This window comes from Mauremys mutica, chromosome 18, assembly GCF_020497125.1.
Source record: "Mauremys mutica isolate MM-2020 ecotype Southern chromosome 18, ASM2049712v1, whole genome shotgun sequence".
Taxonomy (NCBI): domain Eukaryota; kingdom Metazoa; phylum Chordata; order Testudines; family Geoemydidae; genus Mauremys; species Mauremys mutica.
The window spans coordinates 10,376,489-10,402,567 of NC_059089.1; the positions used below are offsets into that span (position 1 = coordinate 10,376,489).

The 26,079-nt window shown below is 49.2% G+C and overlaps 1 protein-coding gene across 1 annotated transcript in view; it reads right to left on the minus strand.

Annotated features, from left to right (window-relative positions):
- Window positions 1-18,287, minus strand: part of LOC123352621 (ectonucleoside triphosphate diphosphohydrolase 2-like) — a 30,287-nt gene extending 12,000 nt beyond the window's left edge. The window contains exons 1-4 of the mRNA XM_044993023.1: window positions 18,130-18,287; window positions 9,401-9,518; window positions 3,077-3,227; window positions 1,172-1,331 (exon numbers count right to left, since the gene is read on the minus strand). Of these exons, the coding sequence (XP_044848958.1) occupies window positions 1,172-1,331; window positions 3,077-3,227; window positions 9,401-9,518; window positions 18,130-18,240 (540 nt within the window). The 5' untranslated portion in view covers window positions 18,241-18,287. The remainder of the gene's footprint in view (window positions 1-1,171; window positions 1,332-3,076; window positions 3,228-9,400; window positions 9,519-18,129) is intronic.
- Window positions 18,288-26,079: the final 7,792 nt, after the last annotated feature.

The window sequence follows — 26,079 nt, forward strand, 5'->3', positions numbered from 1 at the left end:
ATACCCCACTGCTTCCTGCACAGGCAGATTTGACTGGGGCCGATGTTAGTGATAGAAAGGGGCCACACGAAAAGGCAAGGACATGTACAGTCAAAACAGGAGCTGCTGTTCTGAATGGCACTACAAATCTTGTTAATTACTGTGCCTACTTTCGGGTAGTCTCACTGCGTTCTACAGCGTGGTATAATAAGACCTTTGTGGGGGACTCTGTTGTACGGGCATTAGTCTGACAGGTAGGACGATCTTAACTGCTTTGGGGTCAGTGTGACCAGACTCCCAGATGTGACTTTTATAAAGTGGCTTTCCACAAATAAAATAAATGAAGGGTTTATGGACTGTAGCCAGCAAGTGCCTGGAATAATGAGCCCTTCCCTTGTACGACACTGCCAGTTTGGGAAGGCAGTGTTCTGTTTAATCCGTACATCCTTGGAATGGAGAGAAGGAAACTAATGAACAGGCTAGTGCATGACAGAGTGAGGGTGCATGAAGGCATGCACAATGCTGCCCTCTACTAGCCAAAGTCAGAACGGTTCACAGCCCCAATACTAAAGGAGATTTTATCTGAGATGACATGCTAGGGGCCTATGATACTGGAGCAAAAGGATATGAATTCTGTTCGCTGTCTTTGGCAAGTCCTGAGAGGTAACTGAACAGAACCAAGTGACCCACCAACCTGGAACAACAGTGAGGGAAGTTGGTGGTGGTTACCATCTGCACTAGAGCTGCAAGACTGAGGGGGTCATCTTGTTTTTTTGTTTTCAACACTCCTTAAGTCTTGGGCCAGGTTTACTAAGAATCACAAACTTCTTTAAAACCTGGACAAATTTTCCTTGAAGCCTTGGGGAGTTTTGGTGCACATCTGTAGAACCCTGTCCTAAGACAGCTGTTCTATGAACCCAATAGTAACAGTTTGACTCCCTCCACACTGGCCAGCCAAATGCTATTATCATATAGACTGGCCATAACTAAGTGTTTCAAAACTCTGTTGGAAGCCCCATACAGGCAGAACCCTAATGGTCCCGTCACTATCTCCACTTGGTTCCTATTTACTCCTTCAGCCCTGTTCTTCTCTCTGCTATGCTGCCACGGCACCAGTGAAGTCAGTGGAATCACCCTGTGTGATGGAGCGGAGAATCCTACAGGTGTCCTAAGCCAACCCTACAGCCTTTACCTTGATGAAGTTCTCCAGAAGATAGTTAACAGTGACCCAGCCAAACACCCCCTCGTTTTGACTGGACAGGATTTCTGCCCCCTGAAAGTCAAAGGGGTACGACTTCAGCGTGGCGGTTACAGCGGCAAGCAGAGTATCTGACACAGTGGGACTGATGAGGCTGGGTGAAAAAGAGAAGAAGCACATTAGTTGTTAAAGGCACCCCCCCCCCCCAAGAATAATCCTGAGTGACAAGAGCCTCAATGCTTCTGGCATGTTGCTCATTTTGGGGAATCATAGAATCATAGAATCTCAGGGTTGGAAGGGACCTCAGGAGGTCATCTAGTTCAACCCCCTGCTCAAAGCAGGACCAAACCCAACTAAATCATCCCAGCCAGGGCTTTGTCAAGCCTGACCTTAAAAACCTCTAAGGAAGGAGATTCCACTACCTCCCTAGGTAACCCATTCCAGTTCTTCACCACCCTACTAGTGAAAAAGTTTTTCCTAATATCCAACCTAAACCTCCCCCTCTGCAACTTGAGACCATTACTCCTTGTTCTGTCATCTTCTACCACTGAGAACAGTCTAGATCCATCCTCTTTGGAACCCCCTTTCAGGTAGTTGAAAGCAGCTATCAAATCCCCCCTCATTCTTCTCTTCTGCAGACTAAACAATCCCAGTTCCCTCAGCCTCTCCTCATAAGTCATGTGCTCCAGCCCCCTAATCATTTTTGTTGCCCTCCGCTGGACTCTCTCCAATTTATCCACATCCTTCTTGTAGTGTGGGGCCCAAAACTGGACACAGTACTCCAAATGAGGCCTCACCAGTGCTGAGTAGAGGGGGATGATCACATCCCTTGATCTGCAAGTTATAATACGGCACCAATCAATTGCACTAATCACCAGCTTGGTCACGTGGCTGGAGAGGAGCACACACAGGCTGTGCCCTTGGGAAGCAAAGCATAAGGTCTTAGAGAGGACGCAAGGTCCAGTGGTTAGGGCATGAGGCTGGAAATTGGGAGATCCAGATCCAGTTTCCTGCCCTACCACAGACTGCCTGTGTGGCCGTGAGCTAGTCAGTCCATGGGACTTAGACTCCTAAATACCTCTGGGGAGCTGTGCCTCCACTCCTCCCCTGTGAAACGGGGACAGCAGCACTCCCCTCCCTCTCAGGGCCACTGGGAGGATAAATAGGTTAGACTGTGATGCGCTTCGAGAATGGGGGCCACCTAAGTACCTCAGATGGTTTACCTGGCCAGTGTAGTCAGGGATGAACAGAGATGGGGAGCATGGGCAGAGTGTAACGGAGGCTAGAGGAGGCTAAAGCTCCCCAAACCTCATACCATTGTGGGGAGAGGCAGGGGCGGATTTGGGGCTCCCAGAAGAATCTCCCCTGCCATGGCCCCAAGGTTGGAGGAGCTCTCGCTTTTCCAGTCTCAGGACCACAGCAGGGGGGTGGGGGTGGGGAGAAAGAGGAGCTAACCGGGCAGGGCCTTGGGGTGGGGGGAGATTGGGGGCAGAACAGGGGCGGGGCTGTGGGCGGAATGGGGGCAGGGCCACGGTGGAAGGGGCACAATGGGATGGGACCATGTGCAGGGCTGCAGGCGGAAGGGGCAGAACGGGGGAGGGGCTCCAGGCTTGGAGCTCCAGCGCGGTCCTGGCTCGGGCTGAGCTCTCAGACCCCCCCACCCCCTCCCATGGCGCCAACTGAGCTCTCCCCCCCTCCCCCGCCGTCCTGTCCAGGACCAAGTGAGGGGAGGGGTCGAGCTCTCAGCCTCCCTCTCCCACTCCAGCCGGGGCCATGGGGGTGCTGAGAGCAGCAAGCGGGAAGCTTCACCTGGCGCCCATGATGGGGAGGCTAGTTTATAAAATGGCTGTTCACACCCAATATGCTATCAGCACATGGGTAGCTGAAATCTTGACTCACTTCAGCAGCCTCGTGCCAGCAGTTGCTCCCAAATAGATAGGGGTTTGGTCATGCTGTTCCTCAGGGATTTCCTTCATTGCCTGGCCGAGGCATGGCTTTAAGCTGTTCCCAGCTTCCTCCGGGGATCCGGAGTAGTTGGAGATTCCAGGACCTAAGGACCCAAAAGAAACATAAGAAATATTACGACAGGGTGGGGGAGCCATTAGCCACAGCAATACATGCGCCTTTCAAGGTGTACACAGTTCTGTGCAGAGTTTAGGATTTGCTACAGCAGATCCGTAAGGCGATGAGTCACCTGGGCTAGGCCGCAGCCAAACCACAAGCCAGAGACTGGTCTGCTGACATTCAGGGCTGGTATAAGCACCTCACTGGTGGAACAGCAGCTGACTCTGCTCAATATCATTTCAGGCCTCTTCAGCCTGCTAGTGGCAACAGACTCCCCAAGCCTTAGTCTGCCCCTGCCCTGTTCCTAGTCCTTCTCCATCCTTGCTCCAACCCTGCTCTGGACTCCTGATGCTGGCTCTAACCCTTAGGCCCAACTGCCATGAATCTGACCACTAGGCATGACCATCCCCCATCATGGTTTCTGATAAAATCAGACCAGAATCCTGCCTCTAATAATGGCTAATACATGATGCTTTAGGGGACAGAGATAAAAAGTGAATGCATGTAAATATAACACAATGCATGTAATTAAACCAACAGATGCGAGTTTAGGGTATCTACCAAACTATATAAATCAGCATAAAAGACCCACATGAGAGATCTGAGAGTGATAAGTGGGAAAGAACGCAGCAAACTGAGCTGAGGCTGTCAGCTTCCTTCTGAAGTCATTTCTTCCTGTTCACAGGGAGGTTTCTACACAATCATTGTGGCTGCTCTCAGCCACAGCACAGGAAGGCTCTGTCTAGGAGGCCAGAGGAAGTTGTCAGTGCACGCACAAGGACACTGCTAAAGCAAGATTCATGGGGCTCTGAAACTGGGGTTTTTTTCAGAATAGCCAAGCGATCTGTCCACTGTCTGGATTGTGGTCACTTGCACTAAACACTCAGGATGCTTGTTCTGTTTTAAGACCTCATGAGAAAACGTATCTTCTCCTGCTGAGCTCAATTTATTGTTCAAAACTCAAACTCCCTTTCAGATATAATTGCAGTTTGTAAAGCACCATTAGCATGCACAGCATTTTATACAACAGCTAGAAGACAAGCTCCTTGCCCAGTGCTTCTTCCTCTTAGGCCCTGTCAATGCTACAAACAGTGTTGCCAACTCTCGTGATTTTATCACAAATCCCCAGCTCCTGGAGGCATGTGATTATCTGATGATCTCAGCTTTCATTGGTTAAAAAAAAAAATAAGATTTTGGCCCACATGGTTGTGGAGAAAAGCTTGCAAATATGACCCTGAAAGGTTATAACAGCAGAAGACAAATAAAAAGAATTCAGAAGTTATTTTTAAAAATTGCATGATTTTTTGGGCCCAACTCATGATTTTTGAATGTGTGGGGCCGGCAACGCTGAAATAACCAGAATTAGTTGTGGTTTCTGCCAAACTTTTTATTTCATAGCCTTTTTATTAAAATATTTTTAAACAAAATACTTTATAATTAAACAGACAGAGCTACAAATATCCCACTCAATTTAACATGACTATCCAACGCCACACAGGCCTAAACAGAGAAATAACTAATATATTGTTATGGATAATATGGTGTACATTGTTTAGAGTTATTCAGTTCTAGCTAGAACAATGGATTGTCATATGGGACCTGACATATGCCCACTGAAGTCAATCTAAGCATGGCCCCAATTCAGGCAAGTATGTGCTTGAAGTTCAGCTGTTCAGCTTTTCCCAGTGTGCACTGAGATCAACATGATTCAGCAGCAAAGCAGATGCCAAAGCTGAAGCTCAGTGACAGCACATGGCTGTGTGGTGAAAAAAAAGGTTGTATGGACACAATTCAACTGTGGTGGTAAAGCTGAAGCTCAGTGACAGCACATGGCTGTGTGGTGGGAAAAAAAAGTTGTATGGACACAATTCAACTGTGGTGGTTGTAACTGGGTCAGATGACTTGTCACAGTGAGTCAGCAGCAGGGCCAGGGACTCAGTCTCCAGCCTGATGCATGTTCCATTAGCACATTTTGACAATAGCCAAGACAAGACTAACTATTGTGGGAGTCAGACTTACTGACAGTCATTAGTTCTTTTGTAAAAAAAAAAAAAAAGAGGCATCCTTGTGGCACCTTAGAAACTAACACATTTATTTGGGCATAAGCTTTCGTGGGCTAGAACCCACTTCGTCAGACGTATGAAGTAAAAAAATACAGGAGCAGGTAAATACATGAAAGGATGGGAGGTGTTTTACCAAGTGTGAGGTCAGTCTAATGAGATAAATCAATTAACAGCAAGATACCAACGGAAGGAAAATAACTTTTGAAGTGGTAAGAGAGTGGCCCATTACAGACAGTTGACAAGGAGGTGTGAGTAACAGTAAGGAGAAATTAGTATTGGGGAAATTAAGTTTATGTTTTGTAATGACCCACCACTCCTAGGGCTTGGCTACACTTACAAATTTGCAGCGCTGCAGCAGGGTGTGAAAACACACCCTCTGTAGCGCTGCAAATTGCGGCGCTACAAAGCGCCAGTGTAGTCAAAGCCCCAGCGCTGGGAGCCGCGCTCCCAGCGCTGTCCGTTATTCCCCACAGGGAAGTGGAGTACGGACAGCGCTGGGAGAGTTTTCTCCCAGCGCTGGCGCTTTGATTACATTTAGCGCTTCAAAGCGCTGCCACGGCAGCGCTTTGAAATGCAAGTGTAGCCAAAGCCCTAGTCTTTATTCAGGCCTAATCTGATGGTATCTAGTTTGCAAATTAATTCCAGTTCTTTATTAATTAGTTCCAGTTCTTGTGTCTGAGTTTAAGTGCTTTCCTGAATCGGGGTCTATATGAGTTCCCGTCTCCAGGGCCGGTGCAACCATTTAGGCGACCTAGGCTGTCGCCTAGGGCGCTAGGATTTGGGGGGCGGCATTTTCTTCGGCAGCGACCGTGGCAGCTGGATCTTCGGTTGCCCCGGTCACCACCGGCATTTAGGCAGAGGGAGCTGGGGCAGGGGAGCGCGGGGAGGGCCGCCTGCAGCAAGTAAGGGGGGGGCGGCACACAGGGGAACTCCCCACCCCAGCTCACCCCTGCCCCACCTCCTCCCCGAGCACGCCGTGGCTGCTTCACTTCTCCCGCCTCCCAGGCTTGTGGCGCCAATCAGCTTAGGCGTGCCCCTAAGCTGCCGCGGGGGGGGGGGTGCCTCAGGGCAGGGGCTCGGGGATGGGGGAGGGCGCAAGGTGGAAGTTTCACCTAGGGCGCGAAACATCCTTGCACCGGCACCTCTTAGCTGATTAGTAGCTTCCTCAGTGTATTCACCAGGCTTAGAGGTTTAAGGTAGTTAATAAATTCTTTCTAGCAGGTTTCAATGGATGGGTGTGTCCCAGAACTCAGGTCCTTCACAAATCCAGCATTGTCATTGATAATTCCGAACAGTCAGAGCACTGTCTTGAACTGCTGTGTAGTTCCCATCATCTCATAACAGACTTGTTGAATTTGGGACCAGAAAAAAAAGAACTTTGGTGAACGCTACTGGTAACAGCATAAAGCAATCCTAGGCAGATCATAGTTAAAATGTAATCAACTAATCTTTAGTTCTATACATTAGATCTTGAGGAGATGAATGCAGTAAACTACATTCTCCCCTTTCCAATTTTTCTTTTCTACAAAGTGTCTTATAAAAATGTTAGATTTTCTGGACACTTAAATATTTCCATTGCTAAGATATTATAATTCAGGTACTCCTTGCTCAATTAACTTCAAATTTGATAGAAATGATTTATCTAGCCCTAAAACCTAATCTACATTTTTAATCCAATAAACAGTTGCTTACGGATTTCATAGGGGGACCAAAAATCAGGTTTATAATGGAAATTCACTGCAAATACGGAGTGGCAACTGCTGCTCCATATAATAATGTGACTTTCTGTTTGTCTATAATCAAATCTGCTTGCTTTACTCACAAGTTTTCAGTCCTACTGTTGGCCCTAGAACCAATGCAGCTATGGGAGAGTGAGGTGGATTCTAGTGCGCCCTGTACATCACCAATAGAATTGCCAGCTAAATACTGTTTGAATCGTAGAATCTTTTTCCACAGGTGACAGTGTTAAGAAGCGGAAGAATCTTAGCTGGATTTTCAAATCCCAGGAGGAGCAGTTAGAAAAAGTGTCTTCATTTGATATGAAAAGTCATCCACAGAGGAGTCAGTTTTAGGTCCGTCTACGTTACAATTTTGACCCATTTTGTAAGCAATTAGTGGCACAGATGGATCTGAACATAGTTTGTGTTCACAGATCACACCGTTTATCTAATACCTTCGGTACTTACCCTACTGCCATAGTATCTGAGCAGCACCTCACAGCCTTTGATATATTTACCTTTACAAGAGCCCGTAAGGCAGGCCAGGGCTATTATCTCCATTGTATAGAGGGGGAACTAAGGCACAGATAGGCTAAATGACTTGCCCAAGGTCACTGGCTCGTGGCAGAGCAGAGATTTCAATCCACGTCTCCCATTCCCTAACCACTAGCCCTGTCCTTCATACTCACCGGTTATGCCTGCTCCAGGAGTGCTTTACTGGCATAGGAAAGCCTGTATATGGCAAAGCACTGCTCGTATGGCAGTGCCAGTAGAGTAAAACCACAAACATACCCGGAGCAAAACTAGCTATACTGGAAAATGCAATTTTTCTGGTATAACAGCGTCTACACTAGGGGCTTCTGTCAGCACAGCACATCTCTGACTGGCCTAGCTATGCAGGCAGAAGTCTGTAGAGTAGACCTGCCATCCATAACCAGAGAACCATGTGTCTCCCCCTGCCAATGGCCTATGCTGGCGCACAGCTATTTGCCTGTATCTTGTTTGTGTGTAGATGGGACATATGTCTCTACAGCTGGTTTGGCCAGTCTTCCTCCTTCCCAGCTGCCTCATGCAGTAAGGTATCCCAGAGTGCATTGCTCCACACGCTGATGGTGCTGCGTCAGGGTGTCTGCCCAGCACTCCTGCCTCTGCTGGGGCACAATGGGATAGCTGTTCAGATTTTCCCAGTATGCACAGAGATAAACATGGTTCAGCAGCAAAGCAGATGCAAAATCTTAAGCTCAGTGACTGCACGTGGCTGCGTGGTGAAAAAAAATTGCTGCATGTACACAATTCAGTCGCATCCGTTGTAGGTGGGTCAGATGACTGTCATGCTCCTTACAAGAACATAGATGTACTTGTGATTTGGACAAATTTCACACTTTATTGAGAGCAAGAGAGATGGGGTGGGAGCAGAGCTCACACTTTTGCCAAATCAGCTGTGAGAGAGGTGGAATTTCACACCTTGGTTGCTTCTGTGGTCTAGCTAGAGGCAGTTTTCTGCATGGCTCAGTTAAGATGATACCTAGAAGCCTTCTTGCAGTCAAAAAGGCTAGAAACCTGATTTTGCTGTACATGAAAGATGTGCTCTTGCCAAAAGTGGATACAAGAACTAATAGCTCTCAGTAGGTGCTAATGGAAAATGCATCCGGCTGGAGATTAGTATTCCTGGCTCTGCCGCTGATTCACTGACACCTTCAGCAGGTCCCTTCCTCGCTGTGTGCCTCAGTTTCCCCCATCTGTAAAGTGGGGGCAAAAATGCTTACCTATTTTTGCAAAGAGTTTTGAGATCTTTGGCTGACAAGTGATCTATCTATGAGGCCACTCAGTAAGGTCAGGCCGCATTGTTTTTGGTATCTAAAGATCAGGATGCTTATGATATATAGTACTTTGCCTGAGAAGCTTGCAAAAAATCAGGTGCTGATCCTGAAAGCTGATTCCCATGGATACAGAGCCCCTCGGAGGGGTTGTAGCATAGCGAGAGCTATTTAATTGTATTCAAACCCAATATTTATTGTTCCCATACCAGTCGATGCACACCACTGACTAGTGCCACTGACACCAGCTGTTGGTCCCAGTGAAGAGACAATGCCATACACACAGTCAATACCACTGCTCCAAAGACATACAGACCTCTCATATGCTTCAGCTAGTGCCATCTAATGGAACAGGCAGTTCCGCTTAATTTCCCACCAGATGCTTCAGTCATGAGGCAGAGTAGAAACAGCTGCCTGGGTCTTTAGCTTGTAGGGGATTTATTTGCACCCCACAGTTCTTTCATGCAGAGTTTGCAAGAGACTTTGTGGTGGAAATTGATTATGCAATGAAATGTCATCCAATGCAAGTGTCCATACATTAGCAGCAGAACACCACCTTACCTTGCACAGCACAGGAGCCATGTTCACTGATCACCCCAGTATTGTTCTCTTTGCTGGCTGACCACTGGTATATGAACAGGGTAGTGCGGGACGGGCCAGCATCCACCACGATGCCGTACTGAAAAGCAACACAAAGGTCATAAATAGATACATCCCTGAAGACACGCATTTGTGCACTGGTTTGTTATTGCGGGGTTGCTCGGCTGCACAAATACTCAGCATTGTCAACTCCAAGTGTAACCCACTGTGACACTAAGAGCATCCCTGGTGTCAGGAAATGAGTTTCAGATGCCCTGACCAGTTCAATTTACCTCATCTCATAATCTGTATGTAATAACTCCTTGGAAAACTAATGACTTACTGATCCTGAATATTCTTGTATGGTTAAAAAAACCACCACGAGGAGTCCTTGGGTTTTTTTGCTGATACAGACTAACACGGCTAGCACTTATTCTTGTATGGTGTATGTACTGCAGTGGTCGCCAGCCAGCAGATTGAGATCTGCTGGCAGGGCCATCCGGGGGCGGGGGCAAGTGGGGCAATTTGCCCCAGGCCCCGGGCCCGACAGGGGCCCCGCGAGCCGCTCCGAGTTTTCGGCGGCACTTTGGTGGCGAGCCCTTCACTCGCTCCGGGTCTTCGGCGGCGGCTCCTTCCGTGCAGCAGAAGACTCGGAGCAAGTGAAGGACCAGCCGCTGAAGTGCTGCCGATGCCTCGCAGCGCCGCCCGGTGAGTACAAGTGCCGCAATCGGTGGGGAAAAAAAAAAGCCGCGATCGGTGGCACTTAGGCTGCTCTATCGCCGCCGCTTCATTCTTCAGCAGCAATTCGGTGGCGGGTCCTTCCCTCCGAGAGGGACCTGCCGCTGAATTGCCACTGAAGACCCGGCCCTGCCCCAGGCCCCCTGAATCCTCTGGGCGGCCCTGTCTGCTGGTCGATCGCTGAGCCTCTGACAGTCGATCTCAGTCTGAGTCTAGGGTTGTCAACCCTCCCAGTTTGACTGGGAGTCTCCTGGAATTGGGCTTGATCTCCCAGAGGCTCCTGCAGTCAAATCGGGAGATCGGCCATTAACAGTCTGGTGGCCCAGTGGGGCTAAGGCAGGCTCCGTGCCTGGCCTGGCCCACGCTGCTCCCAGAAGTGGCTGGCACATCCCTACTTCTGGGGGAGGGCAGGGGATCTCCGCACGCTGCCCTCACCTGCGTGCACCGCCCCCGCAGTTCCTATTGGCCGGGAACAGGGAACACTGTCTACATGGGTGCTTCACAGTGATGAAACTTGTTGCACTCGGGGAGCGGGGTGGGGGTGTTTTTCCATGTCCCCTCCTCCCCCCAAGCGAGAAAGTTGCAGCGCTGTAAATTGCCAGTGTAGACAAGCCCAGAGACAGGACTTTTAGCTCAGACAAGAAGCATTAAGATCTAGAAGTCCCAGTCCCAATCCCTGCTGCCAACAAACCACCCAGAGGTGTTGGTGCTATACAACCATTTCAGAATCAGGACTCCAACCGCAAAGAAATCTAGGAGATTGGCTTAAATCATGAGATAAAACAACCTAATTTTTTTTTTTAATCTTTTCGTTCTGGTTTCAGGGCCTTTCAGTTTTACTCGGGTCATGTTTTGAAGCTTCTCTACAACACTGAAGGCTAGAAACTTAGCTTTATTTTTAATGAAAGCTGAGAGGCTCACATGTTTCTGTGATTCCAGGAGCTGGGGCTTTAAGAAAAATGCCAAACAGCAGAGAGTTGTGCTAAAAATCACAAGAGCAGGCAGCAAGGGGAGGAGCTCAACATGTGAAGAAATACCTTTTATAAGCACAATGAGGGAGTGTCTATTAGATGTGGTTTGCCTAATGCACCAACTGGCCTGGTAAATGTCACTATCATAGTTGTTTTCAGGCCCTTTCCCACCCCTGCCTCCCTCAGAAATTTGCAATAATCCCATGGAAGCATAAAAATCAGATCTGCCTCCACCTTCCTTCCCAGGAATGTTTTATCTCTATCAAACCTGCACTTTGGTTTGTTATTGTAGGGTTACTTAGTAAGGAGGGCTGAGTTGTGCACAGTGCTTTATGATTATAATTAAAACTTTGCAAGTACTGCAAGAAAAGTCCTGACCAGCTGAAATTTCACACAAGCTCATGTGAACAGTCTTTGATCCTTGTGCTTGCCTCAGGGTAACTGCAAAAAGCAAACAAATTCACTGGGAAAGATGTTCCTGAACCATGTTTTAGAGCAAGCAAATGCCACCAAATAATCCCAGAAAGTTTCAAATTCGTAACAGTGAGCATTTGCACTAGCAGTCCTGATTCTCATCTAACTGGGGAGCAACATGACATGAACAACACGCCCAGTCAAAAATGCTCAGGTTGGAATTTTTAGAATCCTATGGGATTTGGTCACCCAGCTCCTATTGAAAGTTGATATAAGTCGGGTGCCTAAATCCTGTCGGCCCCTTTAAAGTCCCAGCTTCCAAGTCCAAAATGTGAATTTGGAATGTTCAAAACAGGGGTTCTCAAACTGGGGTCAGGACCCTTCAGGAGGTCAGACGGTTATTTCATGGGTGGGGGCTGACAAGCTCGCAACCCCCCCACCCCCTGATCTACTTTGCCTCCAGCATTTATAATAGTGTTAAATATATTAAAAAGTGGTTTTAATTTACAAAGGGGGGGGGTCAGACTCAGAGGCTTGCTGTGTGAAAGGGGTCACTAGAACAAAAGTTTGAGAACCACTGGCTCAAAGTAATCGCCACTAAACCGTTTGCCAGCAAGCCACAGGCTTAATTCTGTTTGCATATAAAGCTCACTGAGAGCCTGACCCTCGTTTACACTAAGGTCACTCTCCACTGCTTAAGTCATTAAAGGGAGATAGATTTACAATTACTTTAAGGTCTCCATTTACACTGTGAACCGGCCTTGCTGTAAATCAGAATTGGGTCCAGGATAATTTTTGAATGAACAGATTCATGGACATGGCATTCTACTTGCAGACAAGCCACAAATACAATGACGGGCTAAATCTGACTCAAAATCTGCTGTGAGTAGTTCCCCCAGCCCTAGTTAGAAAGCTGTTAGTAGCATTTGTAAGAGGCTTAGGATGACAGACGCTGTAGAAGTATTATTCCAATCGCTGCTCTCCCAGCAATCATAGCGAACGCTTGCCGGTAAAAGTCACACAAGACTGTTTCATAACTACATGGTATGCCCCCTACTCAATCTGTGCAGGAAATTGCTTTTAAAAGTTTCCTATACCGCACTGGGATGAAACCAAGACTTTTCAAGATGGTCATGAAAAACCAACAAGCGACACCGACCCCAGAATAGCCAATAGCCTGGTACGGAGGACACTTCCTGTGATGTGGAGGACTCAAGGGTCACCCACATCCCAGATGTGTGCCCTTCCCCACCAGGTTATTGGCTGTAATGGGAGGACTCCCTCCCATCCTAGACCTGACAAACTTCCCCACACAAGTTTCATCAGATCTGGCCATTTCCCCGACAAGTTTTGGTGTTCACAGATCGGTATTTTCCAACAAAACATTTTATGGAAAGGTTCCCCCCCCCACCTCCCATCAGCTCTAGCCAGAAGCCCTGAGCTGCTAACGGTTCATTGTCAACAGGCAGGGCTCTGTCCTCGAGGCAGAGGGATCTGAATTCCATCCCCTGCTGTCATGGTGATGTTCTGAGGCCACACTGAGTAGCAAGGTGACAACACAAGGTTGTTACAGCATGTATATCCCACTTTCACACGATAATAATTGCCCAGAGCAGCAATTATTCCATAATTGCTGGAATATGCTCCAGCAGCCGGCTCCCCAGCCATATAAGGGCTTGCTTTGACTAAACTGCTAATAGCGGAGCACGTGCTCTCACCAGTCCACACATCCAGCTCTGCACATCCATCCTTCATCCCCATTCATTCACACTTACCAGACATCTAATAGTCAGAGGACTAAACCCACTAGCTAAAGGCCATGACAAGAGATGCTGTCCCAAGGCAAAGTCCAGGGGTGAAGCCAACTCTCTCGTCCCCCAGCTGCTGGAAAAAGGGATTGTGCTGAAATTCCTGTCAGGTGCTGACCCTGCTTTGGGCTCTTTCTTATCTCTGGCAAACAAATACCTGATCACTATTAAGCCATCCTCATCTCCATCACCTCTGCTGCTAGGAAGAGTTTTGTCTGTTTCCCCCAATGGGTGTGTGTTGAATGCTATGAGGGTGAGCGTGCAGGTGTGGGATCACTATTAATCTAACCCTCCCTTTGCTTTTCAGCTGGTGCAAAGAGGAAATCTCTTTCCCACCCTCAGTCTTTATTTTTGACTCAACCTCCATTCTGTGAATAGTTTCAGCCTCACAGCTGCTGGCCAGAGCTATCCTAAGCATGGGCAGAATGAAACTGACCTGATTCTGATCAGTTTCACAGCTACCTGCAGGGTTCTAAATAGCCAAGTGAAAAGGGAGAAAAGTGGTCATTTTTCATGCATTTAACCTTGGGAAAGCTCTGAGCAGCAGCAGACACACTGGAGCCGTCGTTCTTCAGACTCAGGCAAGGCTTTGCTTCCCTAATTACACTCTGTTCACATTGATAAGCTCATCTTTACAAACATACATACATACATACAAACATAACAGCTAGAAACTTTTTTTTAAAATGAGAACATTGATTCTGCAAAAATTGACAACACTTGTCTGGAGAAAGCTTCCTACTCTTCATGGATGAGTAGATTTTTCAAGTCCTGCCTAATGAGCAAAGGCTAGACTATCTGGCGGGGGGGGAAAACAAAACCAAAACTCTGCCACCCATTGATACAGGCAGGGGCGGCTCTATGTATTTTGCTGCCCCAAGCACGGGAGTCAGGCAGCTTTCGGCGACTTGCCTGCAGGAGGTCCACCGGTCCCCCATCTTCAGCGTACCCGCCGCCGAAGCCACGGGACTGGCGGACCTCCCGCAGGCATGCTGCCGAAGGCCGCCTGACTGCTGCCCTCACGGCAACCAGCAGGCCGCCCCCCACAGCTTGCCGCTCCCGGCACACGCTTGCTGCGCTGGTGCCTGGAGCCGCCCCTGGATACAGTCACATTCAGTGGGGACTGCTTCAGTGGATGTGAGCAAGGTTGAACTCGGAATAGGAAAGTGTAGGGCCTTCAGCTGTGGAGGTCCTTATAGCAAGAGATCATGGTCCAACTGAACAGCAGTTGGGGAGTTCAAATGAATGCTCAAACATTTTTTCCACTATTTAGATGGCTTTACTCCTGGCTACAACCAAAGATGGAGCAAATGCAAAGTATTTTCATATCCTGTCCAAACTTTCTTCATATGTCAAATTAGAGGTCACTGGAGCACAATACCTGTACGTTTCCTTATAATGCTGTTATAGGGAAAGCCTAGGCAGTTAGCAGTCATAACCAAATGCACCCCTGTATTCACAACCTACACACCGTTGTAATAATCTTTGTACAAAATATGCCTTGTAAGATAGCATTTGAAAACTAATAACTCGCTGGTCAATAATATCATGATGAAATGTGGGCAGTAATATTATATGTAAAGTTATACACATAAGATGAAATTAGGTCTGAAATATATTTACCAGACAAGTCTGGATAAATCTGTTTCTCAAGGACAGATCTTTGGCAAGGAAGGGGGACAGGAACAAACAGATCTGCCTCTTAGCAAACAGCATGGAACTTTTCTCACCAGACTCCTCGACTGCAGGAATGAACTTTATCTAGGGGTAACTCTCAGGAAAATGCATTTCAAAGAGGGACTGGACTATGAAAGTGAGTGGCAAACACACCCCAAGTTCTCTCTCCCTATCCATCTCTCTCCTTTTCAGATAAGATGACACAAGAAACAGCCTTTGGGAGAGAATCCTGGACTGAGTTTGGTCAGCAATGTTACTGGAAACACGTTGTAAAGGACTTCACCTTGAACCAAGTCTAGTTTGCTACGTTTAGTACTAGGAAGCATTTTATCTTTATTTCCCTTGTAACCATTTCTGACTTGAATGCCTTATGCTTCTACTCATTTAAAACCTAACTTGTTTTATTCTTTAAATCAAAACTCATCCAGTGTTGTGACTGTGGGTAACTCCATTTAAGGTAGCAAACTATTGTATATTGAGCCCCTTAGAGGGGCAAGGGACCTAACATATCTGAACTATCCAGGAGTGGGCTGGACAGTGTAGAAGACCCTTTTGGGGGGAGGGGGGATCAGAGATTAGGAGTATGTTGGGGTCACCCTACAAGCGGTAACCCAGGCTGTTGGAAGCCAGAGCATGGCTGAAGTTTGCTGACAGGCTGCTGGGATCAGAGTTGCTGGCCCAGGGCTGTGGCTTTACGCAGACATGCAGGCATGGGCACCAACTTATATGGGCTCCTGGGGCTTTAGCCCCAGGAATATTCACAGACAGGGGCTCTGCTCCAGCAATATTTGGAGCTAGGTTTCTCCCCTGCTCTGCGCTGCCGGCAGCCCAGAGCCCTTTAAATCCCAGCCGCGGCCGGGAGTCAGAGGGCTCTGGGCTGCCTGCAACCGCGGGGAGCCCAGAGCCTTTTAAATCCCAGCCGTGGCCAGGAATCAGAGGGCTCTGGGCTGCCCGCGGGTGGAGGCAGCCCAGAGCCCTTTAAATCCCAGCCGCGGCTGAGATTTAAAGGGCTCTGGGCTCCCTGCCGCAGCGGGCAGCCCAGAGCCCTCTTATTCCCGGCCTCGGCTGGGATTTAAAAGGCTCTGGGCTCCCCGCGGCTGCCAGCAGCCCAGAGCCCTTTGAATCCCAGCCCCTGTCCGCTGATTGCCCCCTCCCCAGACCCCTGACCCAATTGCCCCCCAGGACCCCCACACCCCTATCTAAGCACCACTGGTCCTTGTTCCCCGATTACCCCCTCCCGAGACCCCTGCCCCTAACTGCCCCTTGGGACCTCAGCCCCTATCTAAGCCTCCCTTTTCCTTGTCCCCAACTGCCCCCTCCTGAGACCCCACCCAACTTCCCCCCCCAGGACCCGCACCCCCTACCTGTCCCCTGATAAACCTCCTAGACTCCCATGCCTATCCAATTGCTGCCTGTCCCCTGACTGCCCCTCCAAACCTATGCCCCATCCAACCCCCCCTGCTCCTTGTCCCTTGACTGCCCCCCGGAACCTCCTACCCCTTCTCCAACCCCCAAACCGCTTACTGTGCCACTCAGACCAGCGTGTCTGGCTCCGTGCAGCTCCAGACAGTTGCTGCCATGCTCCCCCATGGAGCCCACAGCCCTCTCCCACCCCCAGCACCTGCCTTCCAGATTTGAACACCTCAAATTTCAGGAGTGCTCAAGCTCGGTTTGGGCAGCTTTTACTTCATTTCTCCCAAATCAGTTTCCCCTGCAAGGTGCCAACTGAAGGTGTTGGAGAACAAAGAGATCAGGTGGCCTCCTAATGCCTGGAAAAGAGACAAAGGCCGGAGGAGGGAATGTCAGTGCCTGTGCGGACTTCTGAGAAGTGCACGGTGTGGAAGGGAATGCTGTGATGCTTTGGAACAACTCCATACAAAGCCAGTCAGGACTCTGGGGGAGCCTCCTCTCTCGGAGCATACTGTCTCCAGAGCAAGAAGCTTACACCTTCCTGGGTCTGACCTCGGAGCATTCAGCATGCCCTTCCACATCATGCACTTTCCAAAGTGAGTCTGCCCAGGCTGGTCCTGGGGCAACCAGAGGGCCCTGCACCCCAACTCCGCAGTCAGATGTGACTCTCAGCCAGACAGTAAAACAGAAGGTTTATTAGATGACGGGAACACAGTTTAAACAGAGCTTGTTGGTACAGAAAACAGAACCCCTCTGTCAGGTCCATCTTGTGGGGTGGGGAGCCCAGAACCAAGTTCTGGGTCTCTCCCCACTTCCCCAGCCAGCTCCAAACTGACACTCCCTCCTCTGGCCTCTGTGTCTCTTCTGGACAAGGAGGCCACCTGATCTCTTTGTCCCCAACACCTTCAGTTGGCATCTTGCAGGGGAAACTGAGGCACCCACACCGTATTCAGAGAAAATATTAAGAACATTCCCACTTCATCACAACAGGTGCAACAAAATATAATACTGTATATTGAAGTAGGCAAGTGCTGCTTCTGACTTTCCACTTTTAATTGACCCTTGTAATCTTGTGGCACTGACGCGTTGTAGCTTCATTTTATATCGGCTTACAGGGCGGGAGCGGGGGGGCACCACCATTTTGGGCCCCACCAAAAATTATACAAACCTGCCGCCTATGCATGCAGGGTGTAACCAGCAGGCTGTTTGTGAGGAGCCCAGGTTGGGAGCCACAGCAGCAAAGCATTGTGAGGCACCCTAGGTTGCAGGGCAGGAGTGACAACCCCTCATTGGCCTGGACTGCACCCTGGAATGTCAGAGCAGTAAAGATATTGTAGAAAAAGGAAGTTCACTGTTATTAGTGCTTGTTGCAGCTTCAAGGAGCCATACGCCAGAGAACAAGCTTTCTGCTTATGGCCCTTTGAAGAAAGAGGGCAGGCACCCCTGAATTTTGCCACTAAGTTAATTTACTTACTGGTACAGTGTGTTTAACAGCGTAAAACAAGGCAGTTAATGGATTTAGAGACAATGCTGCAACAGATGCAAGTCAAGCCCAAAGTAAAAAGTCGGGCTCCCTTTCACACGTCGACCACATTAGGCAGTGACATCAGTGCTTGCTGATGTCAATATTCCCCCTGGCACATCTTGCACGCCCTATGCCAGGGTAAGCCCACCTCTGACAGCCATTCCTTACCTTGCACCTGGGGGGGTTCTGCACATCTTTAGTGGTGACACAAAGCAGCAGGATCCCAATCAGCCCAGCTAAAATCACCAGGGAAGGGGGAAGAAGCTCACGCCAAGACATCAGGCTCCTTTTCCTGCTTAGCAAAAGAGGAAGCTGTGGAGCAGCGAGCACAGAGACTGTCTGAAAGTTATTTGCAGCCTTCGGAGGGGTGGGGGGGAGGGGAGAAGGTGGAGCCAGATGTTGGCTTTCAACACAGCTCAAGCCACAAGTCATAGACTGAGGCTTGATGTGTGTAAAGTGGGGTCCTCTTTCCTACCACAGTAAATAAAAATACAACTCTGTGCTTATTTAGTGTCTCCAATGCTCAAAGACATTAATGGAGCTCTGGGTTAGTATTAGCCCATCTGTAGGTGGGTCTCTTCAGTTGCTGGATGTTCTTTTCCTGTGTGACAGTAAGAGCTTACTTTAGGCCACTCTTAATTGATACCCGAAAGCCAAAGAAGCCATACATTCTCCTTGGAATGACCACTGCTGCCTCCTTTATGCACAGATTACAATGTGGTCAGGAGACCAGGTGCATTTCTGTGCTCTCTAGTATTGTCTGTGTCCAGTGGAACTTTGCCCAAAAGAAATAAGGTTAAGCACAGAAAATGAAGGGGAAGTTCAGCAGAGAAGTTTGTGCAAGAAGTACAGGATAAGTGTCCAGAAACAGATCTGGCATCAGCTCAAGAGCGGAACTACCTCAGATGAATGTGGATGGTGGCGGTGGCATCGGTTCAGAGATGAAATGGGGAAAACCAAGGGAAAGTGTAGGCGGGGTGGTTGACCAATGACGTGAAAATAGTGATCCAAAAAAAGAAAAATGATTCATAAAGAAAAAATCCACCCAGTGTGAATGAAAATGAGTGCAAAGAATGAAAGCAGACTGCCAAGTGGGAGGTGAAGAAGGCCAAAGAAAGAGTGCCCTAGACGTCCTGTATGCTGAGCTCTCAAATGACCCACATCTGGCTGGCAAAAAGGATCTGTAGCATTGCAAAACTGAGATGCCAAGGAACGGAGGATGGTGTTGCAGTACCATTGTAAATCTCAGAAATGTAGGGCAGGAAGGGACTTCAAGAAGTCATTAAGTCCAGATCCCCACCCCCATTCCCCTCACGGATCAAGTAAACCTAGACCATCCCTTACAGGTGTTTGTCCAGCCTGATCTTAAAAACCTCCAGTGACAGGGATTCCACAACCTCCTTTAGAAGCTTATTCCAGAACTTAACTACCCTTCTAGTTAGAAAGGTTTTTTTCTAATATCTAACCTAAATCTCCCTTGCTGCAGATTATGCCCATTACTTCTTGTCCTACCTTTAGAGGCCATGGAGAACAATTGATCTCAGTCCTCTTTAGAACAGCCCTTAACATACTTGAAGACTTATCAGGTCTCTTCAGTCTTCTTTTCTCAAAACAAAATGTGCCCAGTTTTTTTAACTTTTCCCAATAGATCAGGTTTTCTAAACCTTTCAGAATTTTTGTTGCTCTCCTCTGGACTCTCTCCAATTTATCCGTATCTTTCCTAAAGTGCGGCACTCAAAACCAGACACAGGATTAAGGCTGAGGCCACACCAGTGCTGAGCAGGACAATTATCTCCCATGTCTTACATGCATCAGTCCTGCTAATATACCCCACAATGCCCTTAGCCTTCTTTGCAACTACATCAGATTGACTCATTCAATTTGTGATGGACGAGAACCCCCAGATCTTTTCAGCAGTACGACCAACTAGCCAGTTATTCCCCATTCTGGAGCTGTGCCCTTCATTTTTCCTTCCTAAGTGAAGTACTTCACATTTGTCTTTATTGAAATTCATTTTGTTGATCGAAGACCAATTCATTAAGATCATTTTGAATTCTAATCCTGTCCTCCAAAGTGCTTGCAACCTCCTCCCAGTTTGGTGTCATCCCCAGATTTTAAGCATATATTCTCCACTTGGTTATCCAAGTCATTAATTAAAATATTGACTACTACCAGACCCAAGACTGACCCCTGAGGAACTCCACAAGATCCAGCCTCCAGTTTGACAGCAAACCATTGATAACTACACTTTTGAGTACAGTCTTTCAGTCAGTTGCATACACACACCTTATAATAAAGGTGGTGTAAATTAAATTCTCTAGTTTACATATGAAATATGTGGGATTGTGTCAAAAGTGCTACTAAAACCCAAGCTCTATCACATGCACTGCTTTCCCCACATCCGCTAGGACAGTAACCCTGTCAAAGAAGGAAATGAGGCTGGTTTGGCTATTCTTGATAAATCCATGCTGGCTATTCCTTAGAACTCTTTTATCCTCTAGTGGGTTACAAACTGAGTGTTTAATAAATTGTTACAGTATCTTTCCAGGTATCCCAGTTAGACTGCAGATCTATAACCCTCCAGGTCCTCTTTGTTCCCTTTTAAAGGCAGGTCCTGCATTTCCCCTTCTCCAGTCTTCTGGGACCTCACCTATCCTCCAGGCATTCTCAAAGATAATCACTAACGGTTCTGAGATTGCTTCAGCTAGTTCCTTAAATCTCCTAAAATGAACTCCATAAGGTCCTGCCAATCTCAATGCATCTAACTTATTTAATATTTTTAACCTGATCTTTCCCTATTTTGGCTTGTGTTCCTTCCCTCTTGTTAATATTGTGCTGAGTATTTGTTACCATTAACCTTTTTTGTGAAGACTGAAGCAAAAAAGACATTAAACACCTCAGCTTACTCGATGTCATCAATTAACTCTCCTTCCCCACTAACCTACACTTGCCTTTGTCTTTCTCTTGCTCCTAATGTATTTAAATAATATCTTCTTGCTTTTTATGTCCCTTGCTAGGTGTAACTCATGTGGTGCCTTATTCTTTCTGGTTTTGTCCCTACATGCTTATGCCATTTGTTTGTACTTCTCCTTAGCGCTTTGTACAGGTTTCCACTTCCTGTGGGATTCCTTTTTGATTTCCAGGCATATTGGTGTCTCACTATTCTTCCTAAATTTCCTTTGCATTGGAATAGTTGGCAGTTTTGTGCTTAACATCTCCTTGAGAAACTGCCAGCTCTCCTTTACCTCTTAGATTTTCTTGCCCTGGGACCTTATCCACCAGTTCCCTGAGCTGAAGATCAGGGGGAGACTACTAGTAACACCTGAACAAGTAAAGAAGAAGGGGAAATAATACTTTGAGCATCTCTTAAATGAGACAAACCCCTTTAAGGCAGAGTTGCCAATGTGGTGCCTGATCAAACAAGTTTATTAACTACAAAAGATAGGTTTTAAATGACTACAAGTAATGAGGTGTACAAGTCATAATTGGTTACAAATAAATACTAAGTAAAACACAACTAATACCTAACTTAACCACGTGAATTCAAAGCAAAGATCTCTCACCACATTACAGCAGTCTTCCTGGCTGAAGTCCTTTCAGCTAGTAACCCTCCCCAGTCCAATGATGCTTCCTTTGTCCTTCAAGTATTGTCAACACCGTAAGTAGAGATGAAGGGAGAGATGATTTGGGAGCTTTGTTCTTCCTTCTTATGCTTTTCTTCTTCGAGGATCATCTCCAACCGAGGTTCAGGATAAATCTGCTGGATGGGAATCCTCAGCTGTTTCTTTGTCAAAAATGTAAATCTTTGCACAAATCTTCCTGCCAAAGAATGGCCAATGAACCAGACGATAGTCCACTTGATTTTGTTGACACCTGGCTGAGTCTTTGGCTAGCCTTTTGTCTCTGGGGAACTGGTTTGTGGCTGTTTTTAGTATTATCATACAGTAGAATCTTATAACTTTACATACAATGTTGCCACACATTTTACCAGGACAATAGTGATCAGCAAATTATGAGTTTTCAATCATCCCTCACAAGGCATACTTTGTAAAAGATTTATCATAGTCCTATTAAAAGGGGTGAATGTAGGGGTACAGACTGTCACACCAACAGGATAGCTTCTGGGCTTTTATAGACCAAGAAAAGGCATACAATACAGTGGACAGAAGGATATTCCATCAGTGCTGAGGAAATATGGAGTGTCTGAAGTTTTAATAACTATGGTGAATGCCCTATACAGATCACCTAAAACAGTGACCCAAACATTGTTTGGAATTAAACGTCTATTTGCAACCAACGTGAGACTGACCCAGGGATCAGCCTGCACCAGGAGCCAGCCCTAATTCTGCTGCTGGTTATCATACTGATGGACTATGTCAGCAGGAAGATCCCAGTGGGGAAAGGTGAGAAGCTGCTATATGCTGATGACATAGCAAGGAGGGCATCCTCAAATGAAGTTCTAGAGAAAATAGTAAGCCAGTGGTATGACCAGCTAAGCTGGCATGGGATGAAAATGAGAATGATTAAGACTGAGGTTGTGTGAGGCAGTAGAGGTGCCACCAGAAGCCTAGATGTAGAGATTAATGGAGTGAGACTAGGTCAGACTGACCAGTTCAAGCACCTTGGCAGCTGGGCCATGGAAGATGGCGAGCTTGAACATGAGATTTGGGGATGCTGGAAGACTGAAATAACTCAGGTGGTGCATTTGACAAGCATAATGTGACAGGGTGGGGGAACCCCATCCAGGGCAAGATGAGAGCACCCCATCCTCCAAGCTGCGCTCCACCTCAGGGCAGCAAGGCTAAATGGCTAGTGGGCTGCCCTTACCCACAGGGCAGCCAGGGTAGGGGGTCCAACCTGCTCCACCAGGTCCCAGCCCAAGACCCTAACAATAGTGGAGGACTCTGCCACTGAGTCAGCAGGGCTCCAACCAAAACATGCCAACTTCCCACAGGACGTCTACAGCTAGTCCCCCCCCGGCCACTTCCTACCACATCTCTCAGAGCAGCAGCTGGGGTGGCATCTGGGTCTCTGGGCTTCCCAGCACCCACAGCTCCTCACGACTCCAATTCCTATTGGGCATCCATAGGTACCTGGGCATCTGTCTGGGTCTTAGCACCACTGGCTTCTACAGTGAGGGCTCCAGCTACTCCCAGGCTCAAGCATGCAAAGTACATCCTTCCTCCTCAGCAGTCAGCCCAGACTGAGTTGGGCTGCTCCCCATTATACTAGTGCTACACTTGGGGGGGGGTGTATGTGTGTGGCTTCTTCAGCCCACAATGAAGAATTAGCCTTTCCCCATCCAGTGCAGGGTGAGGGCACCCCATCGCCCCTGTGCTGCTGAGACTGAAAACCCAGCTGTCTGGAACAACAGTGCACCACATAGCGCTGTACAGTGCAGAAGCCTGGGCGATAACGAGATGGCACGTTCTATGTCTATAGGTGTTTCATGAGATGTCTTCACACCACAAGAGGAGTTACACAAAAAGACAGGTTTAGAAATGAAAGTACTAGGATGGAAGCCAAAGCCTGTGATGTGGCCAACAAAATCCAGGACACGCAACTTTGCTGGTTCAGACACATACGGAGAATGAATGAAGGGCACTTGGTGAAGATAGCATGGCAGGCAGCACACAGGGGCTATAGGGGAGGAGGCAGTATATCTATAGCGTCTCCATAGCCAGGGGAGCAGGCAGCACACGGGGGCTATAGGGAAGGAGGCAGTATACCTGGCTATCAGGTCCCCATAGCCAGGGGAGCAGGCAGCACACGGGGGCTATAGGGGAGCAGGCAGTATAGCTATCGGGTCCCCATAGCCAGGGGAGCAGGCAGCACACGGGGGCTATAGGGGAGCAGGCAGTATAGCTATCGGGTCTCTATAGCCAGGAGAACAGGCAGCACACGGGGGCTATAGGGGAGCAGGCAGTATAGCTATCGGGTCTCTATAGCCAGGGGAGCAGGCAGCCCACGGGGGCTATAGGGGAGCAGGCAGTATAGCTATCGGGTCCCCATAGCCAGGGGAGCAGGCAGCCCACGGGGGCTATAGGGGAGCAGGCAGTATACCTGGCTATCGGGTCCACATAGCCAGAGGAGCAGGCAGCACACGGGGGCTATAGGGGAGGAGGCAGTATAGCTATAGTGTCTCCATAGCCAGGGGAGCAGGCAGCACACGGGGGCTATAGGGGAGCAGGCAGTATAGCTATCGGGTCTCTATAGCCAGGGGAGCAGGCAGCCCACGGGGGCTATAGGGGAGCAGGCAGTATAGCTATCGGGTCCCCATAGCCAGGGGAGCAGGCAGCCCACGGGGGCTATAGGGGAGCAGGCAGTATAGCTATCGGGTCCCCATAGCCAGAGGAGCAGGCAGCACACGGGGGCTATAGGGGAGCAGGCAGTTTAGCTATCAGGTCTCTATAGCCAGGGGAGCAGGCAGTCTAGCTATCGGGTCCCCATAGCCAGGGAAGCAGGCAGCACACGGGGGCTATAGCGAAGGAGGCAGTATACCTGGCTATCGGGTCCCCATAGCCAGGGGAGCAGACAGCACACGGGGGCTATAGGGGAGCAGGCAGTATAGCTATCGGGTCCCCATAGCCAGGGGAGCAGACAGCCCACGGGGGCTATAGGGGAGCAGGCAGTATAGCTATCGGGTCTCTATAGCCAGGAGAACAGGCAGCACACGGGGGCTATAGGGGAGCAGGCAGTATAGCTATCGGGTCCCCATAGCCAGGGGAGCAGGCAGCCCACGGGGGCTATAGGGGAGCAGGCAGTATAGCTATCGGGTCTCTATAGCCAGGGGAGCAGGCAGCACACGGGGGCTATAGGGGAGCAGGCAGTATAGCTATCGGGTCTCTATAGCCAGGGGAGCAGGCAGCCCACGGGGGCTATAGGGGAGCAGGCAGTATAGCTATAAGGCCCCCATAGCCAGGGGAGCAGGCAGCACACGGGGGCTATAGGGCAGCAGGGAGTATACCGGGCTATCGGGTCCCCATAGCCAGGGGAGCAGGCAGCACACAGGGGCTATAGGGGAGCAGGCAGTATAGCTATCGGGTCCCCATAGTCAGAGGAGCAGGCAGCACACGGGGGCTATAGGGGAGTAGGCAGTATACCGGGCTATCGGGTCCCCATAGCCAGGGGAGCAGGCAGCACACGGGGGCTATAGGGCAGCAGGCAGTATACCGGGCTATCGGGTCCCCATAGCCAGGGGAGCAGGCAGCCCACGGGGGCTATAGGGGAGCAGGCAGTATAGCTATCGGGTCTCTATAGCCAGGGGAGCAGGCAGCCCACGGGGGCTATAGGGGAGCAGGCAGTATAGCTATCGGGTCCCCATAACCAGGGGAGCAGGCAGCCCACGGGGGCTATAGGGGAGCAGGCAGTCTAGCTATCGGGTCCCCATAGCCAGGGGAGCAGGCAGCACACGGGGGCTATAGGGGAGCAGGCAGTATAGCTATAAGGCCCCCATAGCCAGGGGAGCAGGCAGCACACGGGGGCTATAGGGCAGCAGGCAGTTTAGCTATAGGGCCCCCATAGCCAGGGGAGCAGGCAGCACACGGGGGCTATAGGGCAGCAGGCAGTTTAGCTATAAGGCCCCCATAGCCAGGGGAGCAGGCAGCACACGGGGGCTATAGGGCAGCAGGCAGTATAGCTATAGGGCCCCCATAGCCAGGGAAGCAGGCAGCACACGGGGGCTATAGGGCAGCAGGCAGTATACCGGGCTATCGGGTCCCCATAGCCAGGGGAGCAGGCAGCACACGGGGGCTATAGGGGAGCAGGCAGTATAGCTATAGGGCCCCCATAGCCAGGGGAGCAGGCAGCACACGGGGGCTATAGGGGAGCAGGCAGTATACCGGGCTATCGGGTCCCCATAGCCAGGGGAGCAGGCAGCACACGGGGGCTATAGGGGAGCAGGCAGTATAGCTATCGGGTCCCCATAGCCAGGGGAGCAGGCAGCACACGGGGGCTATAGGGCAGCAGGCAGTATAGCTATAGGGCCCCCATAGCCAGGGGAGCAGGCAGCACACGGGGGCTATAGGGCAGCAGGCAGTATACCGGGCTATCGGGTCCCCATAGCCAGGGGAGCAGGCAGCACACGGGGAGTCTCTGGGGAATGGGCCGTGAGAGCCC